The 19,758-nt window shown below is 38.1% G+C and overlaps 2 protein-coding genes across 3 annotated transcripts; both read left to right on the top strand.

The window, feature by feature from the left end:
* Positions 1–1,342: 1,342 nt before the first annotated feature.
* Positions 1,343–6,129, top strand: ift57 (intraflagellar transport 57 homolog (Chlamydomonas)). The gene is made up of 11 exons (XM_064346893.1): positions 1,343–1,719; positions 2,033–2,207; positions 2,364–2,482; positions 3,080–3,170; positions 3,622–3,693; positions 4,054–4,176; positions 4,347–4,418; positions 4,504–4,635; positions 4,813–4,875; positions 5,323–5,389; positions 5,506–6,129. The coding sequence occupies exons 1-11, from the start codon at positions 1,565–1,567 to the stop codon at positions 5,682–5,684; spliced, it is 1,248 nt and encodes a 415-aa protein (XP_064202963.1). The 5' UTR covers positions 1,343–1,564; the 3' UTR covers positions 5,685–6,129.
* Positions 6,130–7,978: 1,849 nt separating this feature from the next.
* On the top strand, positions 7,979–19,611 carry tmem71 (transmembrane protein 71). 2 transcript variants are annotated; one of them, XM_064346891.1, is made up of 11 exons: positions 7,979–8,516; positions 13,061–13,155; positions 13,250–13,298; positions 13,573–13,785; positions 14,598–14,779; positions 15,521–15,706; positions 16,043–16,112; positions 16,687–16,748; positions 16,861–16,916; positions 17,013–17,038; positions 17,193–19,611. In XM_064346891.1, the coding sequence occupies exons 2-10, from the start codon at positions 13,083–13,085 to the stop codon at positions 17,034–17,036; spliced, it is 915 nt and encodes a 304-aa protein (XP_064202961.1). In that variant the 5' UTR covers positions 7,979–8,516; positions 13,061–13,082; the 3' UTR covers positions 17,037–17,038; positions 17,193–19,611. The 2 variants fall into 2 exon arrangements, with proteins under 2 accessions (XP_064202961.1, XP_064202962.1); XM_064346892.1 differs by lacking the exon at positions 7,979–8,516 and adding an exon at positions 9,523–11,375.
* The last annotated feature ends 147 nt before the right edge of the window (positions 19,612–19,758 follow it).

Here is a 19,758-nt window from a genome sequence, read left to right as displayed (position 1 = left end):
TTTCTAACAGTTACCACAGAACTGAGGACACTAGTAGGGAAAATGGTCATGCCTCATTTAAATAGACACCAAGGCTGCATGCTCCGTATTTTAGAGTGATCTCTGTACTCCCCCATTTGGCCATTGTAGGGCAGTGCAGTTAGGAGCCACCATGGAAATCAAACTTACTGAGCATTTTAATGAACATGTCTATTACTGTTCTCCATGACCGGTTCTGTTCTTCTAACATGGCTAAAAGGTTCATTTATGAAAAAGATAAGTCATTTAGCTCATTCCTGAAATTATCTTAATGTGATTGGCAGTATGTAAGCACAGCAAAGAGAAAAACAGCAATATATATTCCATAAAAACTCAATACAATGCAATATCTAAATGTGCATATATCTAAAGTATCAAATCTGTATAGAGCTGAAGTCCTTTATGAAATCACTCAATATTTTAGTATTTATATTTTAACATAATTTAACTTTAACATTTCATTTAGGTCTTCCTGTGTACTGTGTTGAGAACATTTACTAAGGTTGCCACAAATTCACTTGTGTTGTACATACAGTGGTGGATCTGTATGCATATCTCCTCGCTTAAATGTGTACTCATTCTGAAAAAAATTAAGTCTGTAATTGAACCAAATTTACAAAGTTGCTTGCAGGTTACAGCCCCAGTTGGAGGTTAGTGGTGATTGAGATTAGTTTCTTCAGGTTCCTTCACTGTGGAGCACTTTAATTGAGAACAAGAGCTGGAATTAAATGAAATCTATTTTCCATTATTAAGCAGGTTGCATGGAAAAATGTAATCTGTTTAAGTTACTCTGGATAAGGTCATCTGCTAAATGCCTAAATTAAAAAGTAAAACATGCATAATTCCAAATTACAAGCATTTTCAAACAGATAACAGAAAATAGAATATTCCATGATTATATAAAATCATGTTGCAATAAATTATCTCGCTAACGAGTGGCAGCAGAATATCGAAACATAGTTCTGTCCCACTCCACAGAACGTTTCCAGTCCAGTCCACGGGTGCGACCCATTACTCCTCACCTCCTTTCCTCCACTACCCATTACCATTCGTGTTCTACCCAGCAAGTATGTGGAGGAAAGGTGGGGAGGGGACTAGTTTGAAGCCGCTCCACCAATATACAGTACCTCTGTGCGCTTTGCTCGTCTCCTTAAATATTGGGACACTGGAGGGAGGGCGGACACAAAGAGCGGTTTCAGGGGTACGGAGCAGGGGAGGTGGTAGTGGAGGAAAGGCGGATACATTTTACGAATATCGGGATGCACCCCTACGGTCTATGGACGCACCCATACAGTTAAGTGGACGCACCATCTCAGACGCGTACAATGGGTTGCTATGGTTAACGCAACTTCCTGGATACGAACAGAGCTTTCTCGTGTATTTCCGGGATTTTCAATCGTATGAAGACAAGCGGACACATTAGATGGCTCAGCATCAGGTCTACTTTTCGAATTGGTAGTTAACGTCTGATCCTATAGCTTGTAAGTTAGCTATTATTACTTTATTTTTTTAAATATAATTCACCGCCATAGTTAAGTTAGGCGAAATGACAGATGACACTAGGCGAGGGGAAGAAGATGAGCGGGGTCCCGGTGCTGCTTATCAGATGTTTGTTGTCATGGAGGATCTGCTAGATAAACTGAAGCTTCTGGACTACGAGGAGGCAGTTCTGGAGAAACACAATATGAAAGCTCTCTCCAGGTATTGTGAACATTAGCTAAGTACAACCAAAACTAATTCAGAGCAATGTGTAAATAGCTATGCTATATTAGTCAGCTGCCTAGCTAACATTTTAAACGAATTAATCACTATTTCCATCATAAAGCAGACACCCTAATTTCCATAACTACTGACCAGCTATCTAACTAGTTAGTTATTCGATCTCTTGTGTTACGTGAGCTGATGCAGTGTCTGATTAGCTAAAAAAAAATATGCCAATGATTATTAGTTAGCTAATGAACTTACGAATGGCGATGTAACATGTGCAATCCTATTAATGTATCTTTGGTCTTAGACATTACTTCGCTTCAAGCGCCTACATGACTTCGAACCCAGGCGAACAATTCTACATGTTTACAATCCTTGCATCTTGGCTCATTAACGAGGCGGGTAGACCGTTTGAGCAGCCGCAGGAATACGACGATCCCAACGCGACCGTGGCAAACATTCTTGCGGAGCTCCGAGCGTTTGTAAGTTGAGTGACAGTGCGAGTCCTCTTTATACGAATAAATGGTAATGATAATATTCAGTTTTCATTTAATTTATCTGAAGGCTGCGATGTGTTATTTTTCTGATGACGTTTTGCTGGCTAAAGAATCCTACCTAAGAATGTCTTGTGGATTTAGGGTGGGAAGGTGGATTTCCCTCCTTCAAAGCTGAAAGCTGGCTCAGGGGAACACGTGTGCTATGTGCTAGATCGTCTGGCAGAAGAAGCTTTGAAAAAGAAAAGTTTCACATGGAAGAAGTAAGTGTACACCGCTCTGCTTGTAAATGGTATCATTGGCAGTGCCTCTAGCACTCATTATCACATTCAAGCAGTTGCTAGACGTGAGTTAGATGCAAACATGCAATGTTGTTAAAACCAAAATTCAGTATTATTGCATTCCATATGGCAGTTGGTAAGTGGTTGCCTGTACTGTAGTCTCTATAGTCTCTATAGTTTTTCTTGGCTCAAAATAGGGCTTAGATGGTGCCTTCACGTGACAGCAACTGTGATCGGTTTGGGTTTACGGCCGCTGTCAACTCGATGTGTTTGTCTTTTTGTATGGCCACATTTAGAATGTAAAGGTCTGTAAAGTGTTGAAGGGACCACCACAATGCATCGAGATGTAGGCTATTTAAAAATTAAACGTGACAAAAATAAAGAAATGGAAAGGGGGGGGGACATATTGTATGACATATTGTAATATGTCATTTTTGTCACTGGTGTTACTTGTACCTTTGTATATTTTTATTTCTCAGTTAAATCTGCATATAAAGGCAAAATAATGTAGTTTAATGATAATACAGTAGAATCCACTTGATTGCATTACGGATTATCACATAATTTGGGCTATTCCAGACCGTGCTATCCCACAGAGGAGCTGGAGGAGGATTCTGTCATGGAGGATGATGCTGAGCTCACGCTGAGCAAAGTGGAGGAGGAAATGACTGTGTGTGTCACATGCATCACACTTCTGCTATAAAGTAGATTAAAAATAATTCTGTTCTATCGTAGCGTTTTTGGGTTCACATGAACTATAACATGAAACTTTTACAAATTTTCAGCAATATATATTCTCATATTTTTAATTGACAGACATCATCAACAGACACACTACATTAACAGTGTAACCCAATATTGCATATTGACAAATAAATTATGCATAAAAAAAGTGAAAGATCTTGACCAATAATTTGCACATTAAAAAAGTAACATTGTCCAAAACCAAAAAGGAATGCTGACAGGGCGTTTCTTGCCATGATTTATCTTGTGCACTTACATAGGAAAGAAAGCATGGATTATTTAAGCTAATGAAGTGAATGCCCTGTTTTTGGTAAGTCACTGGAGAAAAAGCTATATTAACTGTGAACACTAATAAGTCTGTACTTTCCCCTTTAAAGGAAGAACCTGATGACTATGAGGAGGATGATCTCATTGATCTTGATGCACTGAAGGCGAGGACCAATCAGAATGTGAGTTTATAAGCATATCAAGTTGGTTATAGAATGAACCAAAATAATGTGATTTGATGCCAATATCAAGGTAAAGGGCCAAGGTAAATGATTCATTCACCAGTACTACTTCTCTCTACTGCATGGCCTCTTGTTCAACCGGGGTCCTACCAGAGGGCTCACTCAAAGCATGTGTACTGTAAAAAGGTCTCCATGCCTGTGCAACCAAAACACTGCATTGCAAGTTGCTCGAGATTAGAGTGTCTGCTAAATGAATGTAATGCCATTTAATTACACGGGTTTACTAACTGATTCCAAGAAACATAACTAATATGAACACCTTTGGGTAAAATCCCTAGAGATGATTGTCTTTTGGTTTAGGAAGTTAATGGATCCTCAAAACCTGAGGATATTTTGGAGTCAAACACAGATGCGGCCGAGTGGAATCTGGAAGTGGAGCGGGTTCTTCCGCAGCTGAAGGTGACCATCAGGACGGACAACAAGGTGACAGCTGCCCTTTGCTAATGGGAATGTTGTTAGCCAGTTCTGACACTATAGCTCGTAAATCGGATGAATGCAGTTATCCTTTTATACTGTACGTTGCTATGAATAAGTGATATAATACTATGGTATAGTTGGAGTTACAAGCAATACATCTCAATCTACATTTCCAGGACTGGAGAATACACGTTGATCAAATGCACCAGCACAAGGAGGGCATTGAGTCTTCACTGAAGGAAGCCAAGGTACAGTGCAGCCTGGGTGTTCAGACCGTGTGCTTCAGAACACAGCGTTTGGCTGCATCTGCTCATGACCCACACTGTTCTCCAGGGCTACCTCAACAAACTGCAGGAAGAGATCAGTAAGACTTTGGAGAAGGTTGGCAGCAGGGAGAAGTACATCAACAACCAGCTGGAGCACCTTATCCAGGAGTTCCGCTCTGCGCAGTCCAAGCTGAGTGAGGTAGCAGGCCCGCCGAACCATCCCGGGGCAGAGGGGTGTATGAAGTGTTAAGAACACTGGGGTTAATTGTCCTGATGACCCTAGGACTAGGTCTCTTCTCACTTTGTCATGGTGGATGAAAACGAGACCCGTAATCAATTCTTAGTTCCTAAATGAATTTGTTGTATCTGTTTCCAGGCCAAGGAGCGCTACCAGCAAGGAAGTGGCGGCGTTACAGAAAGGACAAGAGTCCTCTCTGAGGTCAGAACCTGCTGACATACCAAAGTTCCATCCCCTGAAGCTCATGGAAAAGTCATGCAATGTGCTCAAATATCCCACTGCCACATTGAGAGAAATGCATCATTTTCAGAATTCACTAGTTTGATTTCATTTTCTACTAGCCAAGTATAGTAGTTGTGAACAGTGTGCTGATAAGCAACGTGTTAGCTAGCTTGCCAGCTTGAACATAATACATTGCCCCCTAACAGAAGTCTTTGGTGTTTCCATTTAATGCAAGAGTATCCATATACGTGTATCTACACAGATGTAAAATATTTTTAAAGCAATTTGACTAACAAAACAAACTGCCCGCAAGACCTTAAGTGTCAGGCTAATGTTACAGGAATGTGAAACTTGAAAAAAAAAAAATGAACCTAATTGGAGAGAAAATGGAGAAATAAAAATGTTGTTATGGTCCTGTCTCTCTAGATCAGTGAGGACCTGGAAAAGGTGAAACAGGAGATGGAGGAGAAGGGGAGTAGCATGACAGACGGGGGTAAGAGACTGACTGCATACAAAGTGCACAAACGGTGGTTGTGTGAGGGAAATAAAGACGAAAGAAAAGTGTCAGTGACAGTTATGTGATGCGTTTTGTCTCCATGGTTCTTCCAGCCCCGGTGGTCAAGATCAAACAGAGCCTGACCAAACTGAAACAGGAAATTGTTCAGATGGACATCCGCATGGGCGTGGTGGAGCACACACTGCTGCAGGCCAAATTGAAGGAGAAGTCAAACATGACCAGAGACATGCACGCTACCAATATCCCTGAGGCTGCCATTGGTGGATATTAATGTATGAATACAGAATGTTCAAGCTTTATTGTATTCATAGTTGTTGTATTGTAAAAGTCATAATGTTATATTATGTTTCATTATTTATCCATATGTAGCCTTTTGTAATGCAGGGCAAAAAGTGTGTGTGTGTGTGTGTGTGTATGTGTGTGCGTGCGCTTGCGTGTGTGCATGTATGCCTGTGGGCTATATTTATAGGTTTGTATTTTTTTTTTTTACATTTTTTTTTTTTTTTCCAGGATGCTAAAGCAGACCTATGTGTACTTATCAAATAAAATCTCCTCCAGCAGCTCTATTTTTCCACTGGTAATACTGAATATACATGTGAATGCCTATATGTGTATGCATACAGTAACTATAGCATTTCTGGGCTCTACCACTGGGTAGAAATAATACAAATTGGTTTTCTATCATGAACTTTCTTAATAAAAGATGACAAAAATGATTATATGGTATGAGATTTTTTTCTTTTTTTGGAATTATATGTGAATGTGAATTAAATGGAGAGCTGTTCTGATACATTAGGTTTTAACCAGATACAACACTAGAGGTCACAGAGTGCTTAATGAAAAGAAAACTCATTTGGATGTCAACACTCCTAGGAGATGCTTATGCTTGCCAACCATATATGTGAAACATTGTATTTTTCCTGTCAATGTGTCCTTTATATGTGGAGAACCTGGAATGTATATTTCTTCAATATGAAACTTGGACGTTTTCTGGATTTCACATGTAATGCACAAATTCACCTGAGAGGTACTAAACAGAATGATTCAAGATCTCTTGACTAATTTGTACATTTGTTAGATGGGCACACTTGCAAATAGAACCGTTTATCTTTTAAATGACCATTTCAATTCTGTTAAATGTGGCTCTCATTTAAATTATCTCAAGTCATTTTGAAGAAGTGTTTGATAAAGTCAGATTTATTTCTTCCAGGTGGCATTGGATATGTCATCTGTGAGACTTATGATAAGAAGCATTTGTTTTACACATTTAATATTTACCATTTTAAACTGACAATAAAATAATGAAGTGAAGGCAACTGCATCAAAAGTGGCAGCTCAGCATTTCATAAAATTTTAATACTGTAAACTTTTGTTATATCCATTTTGTCACATTTTTTAGATTTTAATCTTGCTTTACCAAGGCAGACTGGTCAACCAAAAAAAAATGGTATGAACATGAAAGTGGCGCACAGTTTCACCTTATGATTATTAATGCTACTCTATTATCACTTACAAGAGGAAAAAGATTCAATTGAGTCACTCTTGCTATTAATAATAAAATTAATAAGAGTAGAATATATTTATACATTTTTATTTTTTAAATTAAAAATTTTAACATGCTTTTTAAAGTATATCTTAAATGAATGGCTATTTAATTAGACCTCACAGTGTGTTATCCCTTAATCTAATTTAGCTGCAATTTGGAAGTACTTAGCAAAATGGCTATGCCCTAAATTCACTGTCTGTCATGTACTGTCTGGAACTTCATGCCAAAAGTGTTGACTGCAGCACACCCTGGGCAAGTAATATGAATGCTACTCAAAGGAACCGCACGGGGGTCACCCAAAACTGACAAAGCAACGGAACATCAGTTTGTGACATCACTGTCTGCCTTTCTCTGCAATATAAATAGGTTAATAGTGTCTGCTTGGATACAGGCTTCAGACTAAAACCCTCAGGCAAACAGAATGCAGCTCTAATTGTCCTGCTTGCTGAAAGTCAAAAACTGCTGTGCTATGTGGATTTCCTTTACATGCATGATGTAGCATGATTTTATGTCTCTGAGTGGATTTTGGCTTTAAATAGGGGTTCTTGACTAATGTAAATAAAAATACATATAAACACAAAAGATTGTATTTTGGAAAAAAAAAAAAAGAGAGAGAATCTTAATGGCTTCCATGCCCATTAATTATTGGGCACTTAACACCCAGCTCATAGGACCTAGCCCTAATCCTAATTTATCCCAAAATTGTTCTGTCCAAGAAAACGTGTGTAGTTTTATGGACAGATACACAATGCATGGCAAAGTTTAGTTGGATTTTGCATTAAAATAAAGTAATTCATCCTGTTGAGCTGTGTAGTGCATTGCTCAGTGTTTGCATAGAGTAAGAGGTTAGATTAGTGGTAACCAACTCCTGGAGATCATTTCAACCATAATTTGGCACACCTGATTCTAATAATTAACTGCTCAATGCAGATCTTTAGCTGTTGAAGGAGGTGTGCTTTGTTTGATTTGGAGTGACAGTAGACAGTATATATCCAGGAACAGGGTTGCTTACAACTGGGATAGATTGGGATGGCAGGTATGTCATCCTGCCAAGTTACGCCTTGGTAATCTTTTCATCAAATGGTCTTGGCTGGAATTAGTGGTTTTAAGATACCCTATTCACCTCTCATGCACAGGCGAGGCGTTAGGTCGTACCAGCAATTCATCCAGAGACCCACACATTTAGATCCCAAGTTTGTGTATCCACTTCCTTTTCACTGTCCAATGCTGCTTTGTCTCACTAGGATTCTTGCCAATATGTCCAGGCACTAGGACCATACGGAATTTCCAGATAGCCAAAAGTAGGCGCGGCTCCCAGGCATAAGCAGAAAGCATATTGTCTGACAAGAACATAACCAAAACAGTTTATGCGCTAGAATTGTAGGTCAGCGCGCGGATGTTGAATGCATATAATAGACGAGCATTGTTTTTTCCACTTGTGAACGCGATCAAGAAGAAGGGTTCTGGGCAGGACTGAAGTAACCATCGTTCCCTATTGTTCTTTCAAGGACATCTGTTTAATTAAAACTGTAAGAACGGCTTCAGATACGATTAAACGTAAGTAGTGTGTGTAAAATATTATTTTCTATAATGGAAAATCAATATTTGTATATTGCATTTGTGCTCACCAAATTGGGGCGCATTTTGATTACCGTTATTTAAGAAATATGCCCAATGCTTTTCCAGTTTAAGGTCTTTTGTGTACTGTGCTAATTGCCATATTCACAGCAAATATATACATGTATTCATTACAGTGTATTTAATTATTGGAGAAATTATGCTGTGCTGATTTCGCTTTTTCTTTCTGTTGCGAAGACCAGTCAGTCTGGACAACTCGGGGAATTCGCTCGAGCGGACCTCAGTGATGTACAGCAACATATAGGCTAGTATAACCAGGCACATTGCAGACCAAGTGGTAAAGAATGCCATTTGTTGAGACTGATATTCTAAAATAGTGTATTTTCTGAACATTAAGATTGTGAGTCAGAAATCGCTTTTAATAAATTAAGTGTTTTAAATCTGACATTTCAGACATCGTGTAAGAGGGATGTCAAAAGATTTTGTCCATATAAACAGTGATATATTTTACTTCATTGAAGATTAGGGAATGATTTTATCTGACGTGTTTAACTTTTTGTATTTGTGTCTATTTGTGTCCCGTTATTATATATATATATATATATATAATAGCTTTGCTGTACGGTTGTTGCTGTTATATGGCTGTGTGCATTTTTCCTTTTTTGTGTTGCTATAAGCATGGCTGATGCCTTTGGGGTGACGTGGAGGATATAAGAGAAGCAAAACGCGAATTCCTTTGACACTTCCGTGAAACCAGCAAGGCTTCCGTAATTCTTGCTGACGCCACACCTCAGATAAAATATCTGATTTGCCCCATAATGATAGCTGTTTAATGCGCACAATGCAAAGATACATTTTTTTGACAGAAACTCTGATATTAGAAGTACATACTGGAAACAAACTATCCCTTACAAAAGGGATATATATATGTATATATATGACAGTAAACATGTTGGCCAAAGGGGCTGGACATCCCCTTAAAAGAGCACACAGGAATCTTGTACTGAGATACTGAGATCTATCCACAGTAAAGCTTTTTTGGGGGGGGGTCAGGCTTCCTCTGCCATTTGAAAACAAACAGTTCCCCGATCACATGATCCCAGCAGGCAGCAGCCAGTAGTCAGACCTAATTATTGTGCGAAACAAAGGGTGGCACTGTCTCTACAGTATTAACTGTCCAGCTGCCCTTACTTTTTCACGACTTAAAAGTCAAAACACTGTTCTGTCTCACCCAAGACAGGTGCACTGCATCACGTCAAAACATTTTTCTGCTCCGGCAAAAACAAAATATCATGTCACTCGTAAAGAATGGATGCATGTGTATCATTCAAATACAATGAACACGATTTAACTATGGCTTGTCACTGTGATTCAGCCACTGTACCATCTTTTCATTACTCTGACCATTATGTATGTCATTTCACATATCAGAGGTAATTAACAAGGGGTTACTTGAGATTTTGGTTGACACCCTTGTATGTAAATTAGTTAATTGTGGACAGCTCCACTAAGAAGCAGAGCTCAAATTTTGCAGGTGTCCTGCAGCATGATAATGAATGTTTGTAAAAATAGTAAGTGTAATATAAAAATAAAAAAAATGTAAAGATAGTTAAGCGGTTGACGTATGTTCACAGAGAAAGTTTGCTTTTAGTATCTTGTGGCAGTTTACATTAGCTATTATTATTTTTATTGTCTAGGGCATGCTTATCCATGGCATCTTGGAGAACATCATGGCAAGAACAAAGGAATTGGTAGGGAATTGTGCGTGAACAAATAGTGGTTATTGTTAACACAACTGGCGTCACTGCTCACTACATTAGTAGTAGAACAGTAGTGGTGAGGCTTTTCAGCTCATTCTCTCTGAAATGTCCACCAAGGTCCACCTACACAGTGACTGTATAGCTACTTGTGTTTTGTTTAAAGTCACCAGTAACAAGAGATTCCATTGTCTCAAGGTTTTCCCATTCCAGAATGATCCCACAATGCTTTGCTCCAGGCAGATTCTACAGTCACAAAGGAACAAAATGCACCCGCAGACCTAATGGTGGTTTGACTGCAGATAGGCTGGATATTATATGTACAAGTAAAGATGACCAGGAAACATTTCCTTATAACAATTTAAGAATTATTTCAAGAGTGTTATTCTCATAAGCTAAAAATTTCAAATCTGTTTTAATTTCTATAACCGTGGTAGTGTTTATGTGCATCTACACATGTGTAGCATATGTAGATATACGTACAGCCTTTGAATTTCCTTGCATGCTTTGTTCATGTTATTCATGTGTCTAGAAACAATATGTGTGCTAAACTATCTCTTCCTTAAAAGCAGCATGTCTGCAAGAAGTATTAACAGTCACATAAATTAATGTAAACCACAAAGCTTAACATGGGAATGTTTTCTGAGGTGGCAGTTTCATTTAAGTCTAAGCATGTCTGTTCTGATAAAGAAGCAAAGCCATGAAGTCAATAATCTAAAAAGAGGATTGTACCTTTTGAGAGTCTGGTAGGCCATGGGTTAACAGGAAAATGACCTCATGCAGGAATTTTTTTTCCGTTTTCCTTTTTTAACATCTGTGTGTCTCTGAGTGTTCGTGTTTTTGAGGGGAAGTTTTATCATGGGGGCCCTGTTGCAGGGCTGGTCTTGTGGTGCTGAGAAGGGTTTTGGCTGAGCAGTTTCAGACATCTGCTGTTGTGTGGGAAAAATTATCAGTGACAAAGGCATGCGCAGTCACCAAGCTGAAGTGTTTCCCAACAAGAGAGACATTCAATCCCCATAACTGCACTGAGAAACCGTGTTTTATGTAGCCAAATTCTTCTTTTAAAAGATACTGAGATTTGGTGAGTAGGATTGTGGTTTTATTTGTATTTTAGATATTCCAGGAAAATAGCTATTCCAGTACATTTAGCTTTGTGTCCACCAGCTTGGTGGGAGTACCATGTACCGCGTACAGTTTCAGAGGTTTTAGTATTTATGTGCACTGCACTCTTCATTTATGTGATGGGCAAGTGGCTGGCAGATAGTTAAATAGTATAGTACAGTTATGTAGTTTATGTTCAGTTTTACATCTGTCTTCGCATGATATGCTTTCAGGCCAGTTTTGGTCATTTCATTTTCTGCTTTGTATTCTGCTTAATTCACACAGTACAGTGCTTTACAAAACACTGTACTGTGTGAATTAAGATAAAAGTGTGATACGTTGTCCATTCAGCACAGTTTTCATAACACAGACCTAATGTTGCATTTGTATTTAGATATACATGTTGTTTTTCTCTTAGATGTTATTGAAGCTAAATGGTGTTACAGCATTATTATTATTTTAAAGTGATTTTTTATTAAACACAGTAGGGAAAAATAAATACTTTTGTTTGGATCAGTTTAACTTAAATGGCCACATTTGCTCCAAGTTTGCTCCAAGTTCTGTGATGCGCTCTCAGTCTACTGTAAGTTTCACAGATACCATACATGACTGGATATAGAACTCTGAGAATAGACTGGAATTACTTAATCTCTATACCCATTATGCAACAGGATCTGATAACCTTTGCCAAGATTTTTTCACTGGCTTAGCCTGGCAGCTAATGGGGTGTTAAATATGGCTCTGAAACATGATTTGAGACCCAACACTTTCAATGACTGATTTTGAAGTTGTAAACAAGATACTTTTATGGTAACCAAAGGATTCAGACAATGTTTTTAAAGTGCTCAAAGCTGCCAGACTGGCAGGAGCCCTGATGTCTGGATTAGAAGGCAGTGTATTTAAATCCTAACTGAGCCATGTAAGTAATCTAGTACATATTCAACTGAGCGAATGGGTTGTTTAGCCATAAAACTGTAAAACTACGGATTCTCCCACCAACTTTTGCTTAGGTGATTTATCTGCCAAGCACTTGAAAGTGATGGCCGTGGTCTATTGTCTTAATGAGAATGGCAAATACTCTTGAATATTCAATTCTTGAAGTCAACATGTTGTGAACATGCACTAGATTCCATTATTTCCAGCTTTTCTATGTCCAAAATATTTATCTATGTACCTAAAGCTGAATTTGCCAATTGGTAAAATCATCAGTATGATGGTGAGACAGGCTGATAGTGGTGTGGTAATGAAAATACAACCAAGGCTTGCACAGACCAATGACCAGTTTCTTCCAAATGATTCAAAATTATGATTTGTATGTACGTATCTGTGTTGGTGAAAGTTTGAGTGTCAGCTTCAGTAGTGCTTCATTGCCATTAAAGCAAAAAAAAAAAATGTAAAAAGCTATGAATTTTTTCTCAGTGTGGAATTCCCAGCTTTCCATACTAGTAAAGATATTAATTTTATAATTTTACTTTAAACCACTCTATTGCAAAACACTATGGGTGGTTGAAGTTAATCTGTCGCACATGATTGCTAATTTTGGAGTTCATTAAGCCTTGTTGTCCCATACCTGCTTGAAACCTGTCAGAAATATTTTTAAAGCCGCTGGCCTTAACATTGAGACGTGACTTGAACTCAGCTTATTGACTGCTTGTGTTTTTTCAGACTACAAGAGAAGTACACCCCCATGGCAGATAACCCAAAGCAATATTATCTGCCTGCTACAGACATGTCATTGTTGTTCTCTGGAGCCATTACAAGTACGTAACGTTCTCAGCACTGGAATTTAATGTGCATCTTGCTAATATAACATTTTACAATGAAATCATGCTGCTTTTTTCTGTGGCTTAACAGGTTCACCAGTTAAAACCAAAGCTCCAGCCACTGACCAGTCATATCATAGGTAAGGAATTGCACCCTCCTATTGTCAGGGACATTATAAAGCAGGCTTTCTAAACTCAGACCTGGGAATTACTTGCTGTATTTTAATAAGGGGTGGGTCACAGAAAATACATTCCCTTGCAGTTTGGATCATGGGTACAAAATGTTTGTGAGCCAGTAGGAATGACTTGCATATAATATGTCTGTTCTGTTAAATCACTGTAGAAGCATTATTTGGAGCCTGAGATATACTCTGTCTAGTAGACTTTTCCAGCCACAGTCTTTGTCCTCTGTAGACTGGGCCGGTCCCTGTTGTCCCCTGACTCGTCGTACGAGTGCTACTCCGTCAACCCCCTGACTGGATCCCCCTGCTCCTGCCGGCGCAGCCCCCGCCTCCTCTCCAACGGTTACTATGTGCTGACAGAGGACAGTTTTGTGTGTGACGATGAGGGCAATATCTCCCTCACCCCTTCCAAAACCAACATCTCCTATAAGGAAAACCTGGTCAGGTAAGATCTAGGATCAACAACTGCACAGGACTAGTGCTGGGTAAAGACAAGTTTGTCCAGCACAAGTCGTAGAGCAGAACTCCAGAACAGGTTCATCATTTCAACTCTGAGTAGCTTCATCGCAAGCTCCTGCAGGGTTCTGGTACTGCCCTGATTAAGCTTGTAGTCTAACCTTGTAAAAAAGGAATTATTACAGTGACTTCAGTCAACCTCTTTTAAATGCCATTTCTAAGAATATGGTAATGGTCGCCATGGTTACATAACTTCAGAGGGTGCAGGGAGGTCTCTGACAGCTGTGAGATAGCACTGCTGTGCCATGTTCCATATTAGCTCGGGGCTCAGTTATCAGAGTAAGGCAACATTTGGATCACAGATACACATTCACTGTCTACATGAGGCAGGCTCACTGACGCTGGCAAAATTCTTTGGCACTTAGTAATGTCGGTGTTGTGTTACAAGCAAAGTTGTGTGCTTGGTTGCCAAAGGAATCAAATGTTGAAAGATTACAAGAAAGGCTTTGCTTTGTTCTTCTAAACATCATATGGCTTTCTGCAGGGAATGCCATAACAGAAACCTTGTGTTGATCATGCAGTTCTTACATGCTTCAGCAGAAATGGTTTTGTTGCACATCTAAAAGTTGTCTGGTGTAATGAAATTACGTGGCTCCTCTGAACCAATCTGCTGTAACAATTGCGTAAATGTAAGCTATCTAAATTTGGGAAAGGGTACCTAAATCAGTAATGTAGCATATTAAGATAAATTCCTCCATCTTGAAAAACACACATTTCTGTGTCTCTCTCTGTCTTGCGCAGGATATTCCGCCGCCGGCGGAGGCCACGCAGGTCCCTTGCCAGCCTGTTCAACATGACCAAATCCTGCCAGTCCTGGCTGGACCGCAGGCTCTTCGGAGGGGTGTGCCACCCCCCCCTCGCTGAGTCCTCCTGGGTGGAGGACAGTGTGCTCGCGGGTGATGACACCTGCAACTTCACTTATGGTGAGGGGCATAGGTGCTTGTCGTGGGCAGATTAGTTTTCAGGACTATCAATGGGTGATATTGAGTTTATGACTCCTTAACCCTTCTTGTGTTTATACCCTGTGCTTTTACTTGACAGTAGTCAATGTCAGTATAAACAATGAGAACTGCATTTCACAAAGAAAAAAAATATTTTGGCAGTGTAAAAACATATTCCATGTAGAATGCAATGTCGGAGGTATGCTTGACTTGGACATTGCATGAGGTTAAGCCAAACTGGTAGAAATGATGTACAGTAACATGTAATGAGTGTATAATGCTCTTCTTTGTGATGATTGTCATAATTAGAGTAGTCAGTGTTAGGGAATTATTGGAATACTGTTCACTGGTAACAGTTATGCAAATTATGGAATTATTGCTGGTTTTTTCATTACTTTAACTCAAATGTGGTAGTAAATTGGATTAAATATGACTGTCAGCTAGCTATTGTCAGTACAATGTGCTTATTGTTCAGTTGCAAACTTAAGAAAGAATTGTCATTGTGCATATATAAACTTTTAAAAAAATGTTTCACAAGAGAAGGCATAGAATTGCATAGCTAAAGTTTAGACATGTAGACAGTACAGTTAGAATGAATCAGTCTTGGTTTGTCACAATTTGCTGTATATCAAGATAGGATACGCTGTGTAATAGATTACGCAGTGTGTGTTGTTTTAGTGTGGAATGAGATACATGGCCATTTTATGTCCTTTAACAATCCAGACCACAACCCTGTCCCACCCCCTCCAAACAAGCCCTCCCAGAAGCTCTGGCTGCAGGAGGAAGCATGTGCAGATGTTTCCTTCTCTCAGGAGCAGTTCAGCCAATCACTGGGAGGCTTACTGGATGTCCCGCCTCCCTCACCTTTCTTTGCCCAGATTTGCTGCCTCCATCCCCCTCAGCCAACAGGTGAGTAGCAGCCATGAGCTGTCCGGGTCCCAGTGTGTGAGAACAGAGAAGCATTCCAGGAATATGGCCCCCATTCATTCAAATTCAACTTTTTTTCATTTCAAATTCAAAATTTTAATTTGTACAATCACACCTGGGACATGTTGCCACAGGTTTTAAAACCTAATTTCATCACATCAGTCTTACCTGATGAGACAATTAGGTGTTGTAACCCACCCTGTTAAACTGATACCACTCTCCCTTACAGTTCAATCTCTTCAAACGAATAAGAGGAACTGGAGGGTTGCTGTTGTGTGATGCTGTGGTTATGTGATTCATCAACAACGTCTTTTGCAGATTCTGCCATTGTGAAAGCCCTTCTGTTCATCATCTTGACTGTCTGCCTGTTTACTGCCGTGTTCTCAAGGTAACAAACATCCTTCTGAATGTAAAAACAAAGGCTTCACAAGACAATTAAAATGTACTTTAACATCACAATGATTTTGTTGTCCTGTAATTTCCAGACCAGGCAACAAGACAACGTCATCTTAAACAGTCAAAGGTCATGAATATAAGAAGCAGACATGAGGTTCAGAAAGTAGCATATATGGGCTAATTAATACAGTGCTATACAGAAAGCAACTTCATAAGTGATTTAGGTGTTGCAAGCAGAAAGTTTGACTAGATGCTACTTGGGAAAACAACAAGGACTATGGCAACATAAATAACATGTTCTATGGTTTAATTGCTGCGTGTGCTTGGCATATTAACATTTTACCATTTAGTATCATTATTATCAATCTCAATTTTATTGATATACTAAAGATAACAAGTAATTTATTTTTGTAAAAATCCCAAGTGTCAGTTAGTTTTCAGTAACCTCACAGTAAGGTTTATTCAAAGTAACTCAAGGATAACAAGAAATGACACATAAATATAGAATAATTGGGAACCAATTACACTGAGTTATATTGAATAGATTTTTGCTTATTATTCTCCAGGTGGCTGCTGGGGGGACTGGCGGTGGCTTCCATCATCTTCACTTTGATTCTATCTTCCATCTGTAAGTTCTGATGTGATATTTCCATTCAAGCAGTCCTGAAACACATGCTTCCAAACTCTTCATTTTTCCAATCAAACCCCTCAATCAAAAAACCTTTTTCTCTCTCTTCCAGTCCTGTCAAAGTCTACCTTCAGGAGCACGGGGAAGTGGCGCAGAGCCAAGACAGAGGTAAGTCTGTAAATTTCAATTTAAATAGTTGTTGATGATGGGATGGCTTTTTGCCCATGAAATTACATTTGATTTTTGTTGTGTTGCCTTTTTTAGGATATCACGTCAAGGAATGAATAGAGGTGAAGTAAATCCTATTTATTTTATTTCTGTAAATCCATCTCCCTCATGCATGCAACACACACACACACACATGCGTGCAAGCACACAGGCAAAGACACAAGATATTATTGCACAATTTAATATGCTTATTTTAATTCTTCTTTTGTTATCAAGGACTGTGGACTGGTAGGAGAGAGAAACGGAAGAAGAATGAACAGAGCGAAAAGAAATGCAGAAAGAAAAAAGAAAGTGTTTGTGATGTGTTTACGTTTTTGTAGGTGAAATGCATGTAGGATGCACATGGTCTCAGCACATGGTGTCATTCCAAGGGAAGACTTTTTTTGTGGCATTGCTGAGATCAGTGGAGCACTGACAATATTTCAAATGAATAGAATTTAAAATATGCCCAATTCTAGATGTTATCCAGTTTGCAATGGATAGGTTGATTTACCTCAGTAATTAATATTTTGAAGTACAGTATATTATTATTATTGCACTCTTAAATGTTAAGTGTTATTGTTGATAGAATACCTTGGCAATTATGGTTACTCCAACATGACAAGATTTTTTACCTCTAGTTTCTTACATACAATGATCTCAGACATGCAGGTCTGTAAAAAATGCCATAACATAACCTGTTGTTTTGGGAAATCTCATAAAAGTGTAGAAACAGAATTATAACCTGCAACACTACACCAAATATGAGCAAAACAATCACACACTCACAGTGGGTCAAGGTTAACACTGTGAAAATACCTGGTGTTTAAATGTACAGTAATTAAGGAATAGCAAGTAGGTGTTTATTTTTTTCCTGTGGAAAAACAACAGGTATAGTGCCTTTATCAGAGAAATGCAGGGACAACTGTCCTCAGTGCCACAATGTGCCTGCTACCAGAATAGGGCTAAATACCAGTTTGAATGCTTGATCATTGCAATAAGCTTAATCCCAATCCTCTTGTTAAGTAATAGAGGAAGAGGAGACGAAGGCACCAAAAGGATTCATATATGTAAAGCAGGGCCAATAGTCGTTCAGTGCTGGAATGACAGGGATTGCTCTTGCTAAATCGAGGCGATTAAGAACATATCACTCTTTGTAGATGGCACTTATTTGTATTTAAATGAATTAGAGGTATTGATTCAATGGGCACTCAGTAGGGGTTTATATGCTATTGACTACTCTTTATAGATCATTTTATTGCTATTAATAAACCTAAAAAGGAACCTGTTTAGCACAGGGCACTAGCATATTGAGAATTTTACTTGTGCTCATTATTTTGTAATATGAAATGGGAAAAAAAAACATGTTTGGGCCTCCACAATGCCAAGATTATATTAAATCTAGTATGATTTCATGAAGGAATAGATAATTCTACTGTTAATAGTTCATAGTTTTATAGGATATAAATGTCACCAGCTACCAGTAGTCAGCTTTATTTAAACATTCTTTTTTATTACACATTACAGAGGAGAAAGAGGAAACTGTTAACTTTCTGTGGATGCCAAATCCAGTGTATTTATTTATTTTATTTTTAAAATTTTTTAATCAATACTCACAAGAATTTCAGTTACTGGAAAGACATTTTTAAAAAATCTATATTTATGTTTCTGTAGATGTTAATTTAAACATCTGTCCATTAAACATTTTGTGTACAAAAATATTCACTTTTTTCTTTTCATGGACATTTAATTTAATTCAGCCTTAAAAGCATTTAATTGTTAGCACTTAAGTAGTGCACCAAAGTTTAATTATTAGCACTGAAGTAATACTGAATGTAATTTCTCAGAATATTATGGGAGATATAATCTCTAGTCTTTGAGGCTGTATAAATAAATGTTCATTTTGATAATGTATTTTGAAGTATGCTTTTTTATTTTTTTCTGTGAGAAGTGCTGTAATACTTGCTTCATAGCCATGACTGATTTTTTTCTGATTGTTAGTGCTGATACTGTTTCCAAAGGTAACTGCAGTTGTATTATTTTTCCTAGTCTACATGTACACAGCATTTTGCTGTCAAATGTATCACCCTCTATGTATTGTTTTTTTCACTGCTTTGATATATGCACAAATTACTTTCTGCTCGTTTTAAAAGTTAACACTCCATGTGTGTTTGTGAATAAATAGTAACTAGTTTCAGTGGCTTAAAAATACATTTTCTGCATATCTTAGCTATTTCAGTAGTGTGTTATTGTCTGACATTGCTTTTGCACGTTGAATAAAACATCAAGCTTGCAAGCACTGAAAAAATTAAATCCTAAAATCCTTCTTCAAAATTGACCCGAAGAATTATTTACAATCAAAATAGTTTGCCAAAATTGATGTTTATATATCTGTATTGCATTTAATCAGATACTTTCCTTGAAAAAATAAAATACAAAATGTGACCATTTCATTTTTTAAAATCTTGGTCAATTTATCTTTGTATGGTTTTATGATTTAATTTGTTTCCTTAACGTACCATGAATCATTTTAAGATGTTCAATTAAGGAGGTTTATAGAACTAGGTCCATAGACCTCCTTGATTAAGTCTATAACAAGTCATCTAAATGTGTAATTTCTGTCTTGAATATATATTGAATAAATATTGAAATGTTATATCTTTTGTTTGAGACATCTGTTTTTTTTTTAAACAGAGGATTAGTGTATGCCACTGTCACAAAACCACGAAACTTAGAGGGAGTAAAATAAGCAGACAATGTCAGGCTCAAGTCTCATAAAACCTTGGACACTATGACCTCAGCA

The sequence above is a fragment of the Anguilla rostrata genome, chromosome 8 (assembly GCF_018555375.3).
Source record: "Anguilla rostrata isolate EN2019 chromosome 8, ASM1855537v3, whole genome shotgun sequence".
Classification (NCBI taxonomy): Eukaryota; Metazoa; Chordata; class Actinopteri; order Anguilliformes; family Anguillidae; genus Anguilla; species Anguilla rostrata.
Note: the sequence above shows the minus strand (reverse complement) of the source record. Positions and strands in the feature narration are given on the sequence as shown.

Bases quoted from the DNA above. Each gene is read 5' to 3' on its own strand.
- ift57 (XM_064346893.1), top strand. From the start codon at position 1,565: ATGACAGATGACACTAGGCGAGGGGAAGAAGATGAGCGGGGTCCCGGT. The intron at 2,208-2,363 runs GTAAGTTGAGTG...TTGTGGATTTAG, and splicing joins TTGCGGAGCTCCGAGCGTTT to GGTGGGAAGGTGGATTTCCC. The intron at 4,876-5,322 runs GTCAGAACCTGC...CTGTCTCTCTAG, and splicing joins GGACAAGAGTCCTCTCTGAG to ATCAGTGAGGACCTGGAAAA.
- tmem71 (XM_064346891.1), top strand. From the start codon at position 13,083: ATGGCAGATAACCCAAAGCAATATTATCTGCCTGCTACAGACATGTCA. The intron at 16,113-16,686 runs GTAACAAACATC...ATTATTCTCCAG, and splicing joins TTTACTGCCGTGTTCTCAAG to GTGGCTGCTGGGGGGACTGG. The intron at 16,749-16,860 runs GTAAGTTCTGAT...TCTCTCTTCCAG, and splicing joins TTTGATTCTATCTTCCATCT to TCCTGTCAAAGTCTACCTTC.